This window comes from Oryzias latipes, chromosome 11, assembly GCF_053564925.1.
Source record: "Oryzias latipes strain Hd-rR chromosome 11, Olatipes_Hd-rR_3.1".
NCBI classification, from domain to species: domain Eukaryota; kingdom Metazoa; phylum Chordata; class Actinopteri; order Beloniformes; family Adrianichthyidae; genus Oryzias; species Oryzias latipes.
Window position 1 is genome coordinate 634,581 of NC_136247.1, and position 7,813 is coordinate 642,393.

Below are 7,813 nucleotides of genomic sequence, written 5' to 3' on the forward strand. Positions count from 1 at the left end.
GGCCGACCGCTTCCCCAGGGGAAGCAATGCGGAGAACAAACAATGTTCCAGCTAGAACTTTAAATGTATGTTTTATGAGCTATGTGTATTTAGTTGATACTGTACGATTATGGAATTTTTCTGTTCCATCAGATTCTGAATTTTATCAATCTTTTAATATTCATTCTGAAATTTCAAAGCTTTGAATTTTCTTTCTGATTTTTTTCCAAAATATTGTTTTTATCTTTAATATTTCAGTGTTTTTTTTTAAATTTCAAGAAAGGTGACATGTTTTTGTGACCAGTAAAACTATGTAAATGAGGAGAGAATCAGGAGATATAAAGCAATTTCTGCTACCATATTGGGCTCCAATAGAACATAGCAAACGCTGACGTTACGTTGGTGTCACGATGTGATTGGCTGGATATCAAGGTGTTCTCAGAGTGATTAGTTGTTTTGGTGAGACAGCCGTGTCACTGGGACGAAGGTGCATTTTTAACCTCCGAATTTGTTTCATCGAATTTGTGGACCATCGAAATTTTGAGTCTCGAAATTAAAAACACTGAAATATTAAAGATAGAAAATACAATTTCAGGGCGTAAAATTTTTCTGTTTTTAAATTCAAAGGTTTAAAAAAAAAATCAGAAAGAAAATTCAAAGCTTTAAAAATTCATAAAGAATATTAAAAGATTGAAAAAAAAATCAGAATCTGATGGAATTAAAAACTTCCTCATACGATTTGTTGTTTTAAAAACATTTTATTAAAGCATACTTTTCACTGTTTGTATGTTTTTTAGAGCGAGAACCCTGACGAAACAGGTGCAGATCTGGAACAGATCATGATGGGAATCTATGTGATCAAACATCCGGTGGAGATGCTGCTCAGTAACCAGAGGACATGGGGATCAACGTTGAAGGTGTTGCAGTCCTACATGAACTCAAAGATGCTCATGCACCACCGTTTGGCCTCGTGCACGACCTTAACCTGAGCTACCCTCCTGACCCAGGGCTCCAGACTGCGACCATTTGGTCGCATTTTGCGACCAAAATTTGAGAGTGTGTGATTGAATTTTACATCCAGTCGCACCAGTAAATTTGCCTCCCCCACCCTCCATATTTTTTTATACATTAAACGTGGAAGGGGCACGTCAATGATCAATGAAATAATGAGACGCCAGCGCACACGCACGCAGGCAGACACACACACTCGCGCACACACTCATGAAATGCGAGCACACACTTGCGTGATGCCCGTCTGTGAGGCGGCCACTGCGTGTGAGAAGCATAGGGAAAGCCACTGTAAGTGGCTAAAATGCGTGGAGGGGGAGGGGCCTAGAGATAATTGAGCGCGTGTAAACATCTGTGGGAAGGAAACGGAGACAAAAATCATCACAACCTGATATGTGCGTCTGAGCTATGAGTAAGTTCGCTCGTAATTTTCTACATACATGCAGTCCATGCTGAACTTTTCTCTGGGTCACACAGACCCGGAGGAAGGTTAAGTTTAGGTTACGGTGGCGCATCGATTTCGGCACGTCTGTTACGGCAGCACACCGCTCCGCGGGAGTCGGGTCAGCTGAGGAGAATAAATGTCCCACACCTACATGCGTGACAGCTAACGGGGCTTGAACTTTAAACACGCTCGAGCAAAAACAACATTAATTTTAGACACACTGAAAAATGCAACGATAGACGTGCTTGACATGAACCGGCACCTCGCCTGGATCGTTGGGGAGACCGGGGGGGGGGGGATGAAGGCGAATCTGCAGCAAGACTGAAGGAGGACAGGAAATTGGAGTTGTCCTTAACATTCAATTTAGTTTTAATGTTCCTCTCCCCCTTAGTGTGATCTGTGTTATTATATATTTTATGATTATTTTAATGTTTTGTAATGTATTTTTATTGAATTGGTATTTTAAATTATTTTAATTAATCACTAAACTACAAAAGGGAGCCAGTTTAGCTCGGGCTGGTTTGCGGCGCCTTCCATCCGTGAAACCTGGGTTCGACTCCGGGCTGCTCCCTGTTCCCTTCTCTACCTCTGCCGGTTCCAAGCCCGGTTTGAGAAGGTTGCGTCAGGAAGGGCATCCGGCGTAAAACATTGCCAAATTTACCATGCGACTTGTTCGCTGTGGCGACCCCTGATGGGAGAAGCCGAAAGTGGAAGAAGAAGAATCACTAAACTACAAAAACCCATCAGGACACATGTCCCATAATGCATTGTTTTGTAGTCTGTAGGGCAGCTTTCAGTCAGTTCAGGGCTAAATTTCCAGCTGTGTCCGGGTAGGTTTGCCCCTTGCTCCCATCCCTTTCTCGCGATATTTTTGTGATGATTGACAGGTGATGTTGGAGCAAAATCAAAAATATATGTCTCACACCAGGTGATCTGCGCAGCGTTGAGTTCACCTGGGTGATCTCAAACACGCTTATTGTGCATCTTGGCTGCACCTATTTGGTGTCACAAAGATAATTTTCCATCTGTTTTTTTTACTATTTGTACTGTCATGACAGCGATGCTGCTGTCAGTTTACCTTCTTGTTGCATCTTCAAAAGTGCAGAATAAAATGTGACACTGAATTAGAAACAGCACATTGTAATTTCTGCATCTATTATTAAAGTATTTATTAGTAATACAGTGGAAATTAGTAGATTTGGTTAGCATGTTGATTTAAGGTATGCGCCCCTAAATTTTCTGGTTGTGCCACTAAAATTTTCAGTTAGGGGCCACAGTGCTCCTAGTGAAAAAAGTTAGTCTGGAGCCCTGTGACCCCAACTACACTTTTGAATATATTCAAAAGGTCCTCATGGAGCTGGAGTCACGTCAGCTTATAACTACAGTCCAGATGTTGAAGAACCAGCTGCTGGACAAATGTCCTACACACAGTGTTTGTTGCCCGGGACATTGGTCATTGTGGCTGGAGATTTTGGCATTTTCCTAAAACCTTTTATGTTGCTTTCGGCCAATTGGCTGTACCTGTTAACTACTTTATATACAGTTTTTTATGGAAAAGCCTGTTTTGATGATGTTGTGGTCAAACTCTAGATGGTGCTGTTAAGAATAATTTTGTTGCTGTTACCCCATTGGTCATTGTGCATGAACATTGGGGCATTTTCTGGCATGACCAGTTAACTGTTTTGTAAACTATTTTTTAAGGAAAAGACAATTTTGCTTGTTGGCAATCTAAATAAAAGGGATATTATGACTAATTTTGTCCATTTTCTTTTCTCCCTTCCATCTTACAAGCTTTATAAATATACTGGTAGGTATTTTTTTTAGGAAAAAGTAAAGTCAATAAAGTTCAACTTGACTGCACTGCTGAGTTATTCTTACTCAATAACATTGTATAGCCTTAATGTATATTCATTATATTGGCTGTAACACAAGTTTAATGTGAATGTTGTATATAAAAACAAAGCAATCCATCTAAGTAGCACCAACTTAAAGCGCTGTACATAACTGAAATGAGTAAATTGGAAGTAAACGATTGTATTAATACCTACTTGACAGACTTACGTGGAACCACTTGACATAACATCTTTAAGTAAAGCGAACAGCTTTTTTTAGTGTATGGCACAATTTTAATTTTTAAAACAAGTATTCCACTTTCAATAAAAGCAAAATATGTATATATTTCAGGTAAGAGTTCCTATCTTTTCTTAAAAAACGTAATATCATAAAAACGTTATCATAAACATGGATACAAAGTAGTTTTAAATAGAAGCAGGATCATTGTAGTGCTCATTGTAATCTTCATCATCATGCGTTTGTGGCTTTTACTGTCGCAATAGGCATAACAGACACGCATGCGCACCCACACTTTCAAAAGTTCCCCGTTACCAGCAAGTGAGACTAGTAAAAGTACACGACGCTGAAGTTGGCTTCCGATTCACAGCTTCCGATTCGCGAGGGCACTAAAGAAACATTCCGCTGCAGTTTTCGCACTAAGAATACCCTAAAACCGGGTCCTGTTCAAAAACCGCTGGACCTGGACTGCTCAAACCTGGATTAAATTATGCATTAGATACTAAAGAACACATTAAACACGGTTTCTGATTTGTGAAACCTTCCTCTGATTTGTGAAAATCTGAAATAGATTGATTTTTAATCGCATTTTACGCACTAAGTCCACTTCAGGCCGGGTCCTGTTCAAACACCGCTGTGGGAAATAGTATCATTTCATCGAATTTTATGCAATTTAAGGATAATGGGGACAAGGGAAGGACAACTTTAAGGAAAACACCATAACAGGAACTTTAAAGTAAATCAGAAAACAAACCAAGAAATATTGCACAAAAAAACAAAACTTAAGTCAGGGGTACATGCTAACCATGACCATAACTATCTGTCCAATCTGACATCTGTTTCCCAGTTTCTTTCGTATGTTGAGATTTTGAGACTCAGTGCGTAAAATGCTATAAAAATCAACCTATTTCACATTTTCACAAATCAGAGGAAGGTTTCACAAATCAGAAAGTGTTTATTGTGTTCATTGCTATCTTAATTATAATTTAATCCTGGTTTGAGCAGTCCAGGTCCTGAGGTTTTGGAACAGGACCTAGTCTAAGGTGGACTCTGGGCGTAAAATGCGATAAACATCAATCTATTTCAGATTTTCACAAATCAGAGGAAGGTTTCACAAATCAGAAACTATATTTAATGTGTTCTTTAGTATCTAATGTATAATTTAATCCAGGTTTGAGCAGTCCAGGTCCTGAGGTTTTGGAACAGGACCTAGTCTAAGGTGGACTCTGGGCGTAAAATGCGATAAACATCAATCTATTTCAGATTTTCACAAATCAGAGGAAGGTTTCACAAATCAGAAACTATATTTAATGTGTTCTTTAGTATCTAATGTATAATTTAATCCAGGTTTGAGCAGTCCAGGTCCAGCGGTTTTTGAACAGGACCCGGTTTTGGGTGATCTAATGCGAAAAATGCAGCGGAATGTTTCTTTAGTGCCTTCGCGAATCGGACGCTGTGAATCGGAAGCCAACTTCAGCGTCGTTAAAAGTACTTAAATTAAACAATAGGTTTAACCTCGATTGGAAATAATAGTGTAAATTCCATCGCAGGGTTTTGTCCCATGTGCCGAAAATTCTCATTTCTGTGCACGGACTGACCTCACTTCCTGTCTGTTCTAGCGACTCCAGACAAACTACTCCGTTCTCTAGGAGCATAAGCGGTAAGTGCGCGGTTATTTCAGACACACGTGTTGTAATGATGCTCTGCAACAGCACAGGGAAACGCCGCGCGCACGCGCAGCAAGTGGATACTGACCCACGGATCCCGGCACTGTACGTCATCGTCTTCCATGGGGTCATGGTGCTGGCGTGGCCCCCGTGAGTGCAGATGGACAGCAGGTAGGTCATGCCGTAGGTGCTGGCCTTGTTGTCGCTTTTCCTGCGGCCTGGGTGCTGGCTGTGAGGGGGGGGACCCCGAAGACGCCTCGCGCAGACCTGCTGTGGATGTAACGTTTGATGCTCCTGTGGGAGGTGGTGCAGGTTCCCGTTACTTTCCACGCCGTCGTTTAAACCGAAAAGCATATTGGCGCCTCCGACGTTTTGATTCAAGTTTCCAGACACGTTTGCACCGATAGTCCTCTCGGGTAAACAGCTGGAAGCGAACACATCCGTCCCGGACTCCTGGGAAGACGACGAAGAGACGGAACCCGCCTTCTGGAGCACAGTGTTCTCCTCAGCTGGATGATCGGAGGTCCGCGTGGAGGAGTCCTTACAGGAGGCATTAATGCCGTTGGTGAAGCCGTGATGGCCGCCGCTCCGGCCGGCTGTAGCAGCACCGTCGCCGCTGCTCTTGCTCGGTGCACCGTTCTTCTCGGCGGCCGCCGCAGCGTAGTTCACGCACTGGTTGTGGTTTTGGTTGTGGAACTGCACCGGAGCGGAGAGCGTCCGGCCTCCCTGAGAGGTCTCCCACACGTACATCCATAAGGTGTTCGCAGGTCCTTTCTGTTCGGGCTGAATCCAAGCCACCCTCGGATCCATTCAACTCGTCTCTCCAGTAACCCCCCCTAACAAATACCTGGCGCTAGCGTTCCCGTCGTTGTTTACCGGACCTTAAACAGCCGTCACGCACACTGACAAGACTTACAAGAAGCGACGAATGTCACGACTAACTGCTTTAGGAGCATCGATATAGCAGCTCCTACAAACCGCTAGCTGTGGAAGTGTTAGCTGTTCCTACGGGAATTCAATATGGCGTTTTCTCTTCAAATCTCTGCGCCTGCGCCCTCCTGGCGCTGTCTGAGGGGATAGCCGCCGCGCCCCCTGCTGACTGCCCCCGTACATTGCACCTCAGGGCTGTTAAGAAAAAGCACACAATGTACGTTTGAGTTTTCACTCCCGGTTTATGAACAAACAGAATACAAGACTCCGTATGGACTGTAAATAGTAAAAAAAAAAAAGAAAACACCTCTTGAGCATAGCTAACACACTCTTCTACTGTCAAGTTCATAGGTTTCCTTCACTTGCGGGAATGACGCGGGTAAGTGGGTTAACGCGGGATCCCCCATTTGTCCGCAGCTGCGCAGACTATGCTGCACTAGTGGCGCGAGACAGGTTTCATCTCTTTGGAGCAGGCGGTTTGGGAGCTATTAAAAATATTGACCAGATTTCATATGCAAACCTGTGGAATTTTAATATAAAAATTAATATAGAATTTTTGTATGGTGTATGCTGGAGCCATAATTTGGCATATATTTGCAATCATAAGGTTACATGGTTTGAAAGCTATTTTAAAAAAAAAACAGAGTCTTTAATTCAAACAAATTTTCTTATAAGATATTGATATCTATCATTGCAAAAATAAATACGATTATTTAAACACAACATGAGGAAATGTTTTATAGTAATTTATTTTTTTTGCAAAGCATTTAGTCTTGGGTTTGATCTAAAATCTTCTCCATCTCATGCACTTGTTAATTTGTTGACGGTCCTTAAGAGACCTCGCTGGAGATCTGCGCTGAATGTCTGTCAAATATCCAACCTAAAACTAACTTTACCGCAGTGTGGGGCGGGGAAAACTGTATCGGCTACAATAACGTAATATTTTTTGATATTGCACATTTGGACTATAGACATTTATAAGATATATACTCTGACTTATAATGATTTGGAAGTGGTTGTTCTTTCTGAATACGCAATAAGAGAAAATATGTCTAAATGTTACTTGCACCTTAAAAGCTTTACATATATGTGAATAGGAATATGTGAAACACGAATATGCGGGGAAACACTAGCTGTGGTTACATGTGCAAAATGTTTTTTATTGGATCAAAGATCGGATTATAACAAGCTAGCTAGCTTAACATGTCTCTTTCGGTTATAACAAACACTTACACACCCCACACTTTCGATCTGAATAAATCATTTTTACACGCGCAGAACTATCTAAAATACAGGAAACGGCCGTTGAAGAACAAATATCTAGTTCCGTTGTAAACAAACAAAGGTGCGGCATAGAGCGAGTTGATCTTCTAAACGTGCTTTTATTATTGTTATGACTTGTGTTAAGGGGCTGTTCACTCGGAAGAAGGGTTAGGATCAGGCTAATACATGTTAACATTTCCCACGGCACACTGGTTGAAAAACACTGCCTCAGAGCAATGCTGCTTAACACACCATAATTGGCCTATTCTGCCAAAGTGTTCTGGTGCTTCCTCTATAAGTCAACCCATTCTTCCATTTTACTTTTGTTTATCCCCCTTAAACTACACAAAACTTGTTTTCTTGTTCACTTCCATCTTTTCCAAGTGACTGAGAACATACCCAGGTAAATGTTGGTCACTGACATAAAGAGATTAAGACATTTCAAATGCTT

At 41.7% G+C, this 7,813-nt stretch overlaps 1 protein-coding gene across 4 annotated transcripts in view; it reads right to left on the reverse strand.

The window, feature by feature from the left end:
* Positions 1–6,462, reverse strand: part of tent4a (terminal nucleotidyltransferase 4A) — a 41,018-nt gene extending 34,556 nt beyond the window's left edge. For all 4 annotated transcript variants that reach the window (XR_013658723.1, XR_002874203.2, XM_023960303.2 and 1 more), the window contains exon 1: positions 5,258–6,462. Coding sequence is in view for 2 of the 4 variants with exons in the window: in XM_023960303.2 (XP_023816071.1) it covers positions 5,258–5,979 (722 nt within the window). In the remaining 2 variants the exon portion in view is untranslated. The remainder of the gene's footprint in view (positions 1–5,257) is intronic.
* Between the last annotated feature and the right edge of the window lie 1,351 nt (positions 6,463–7,813).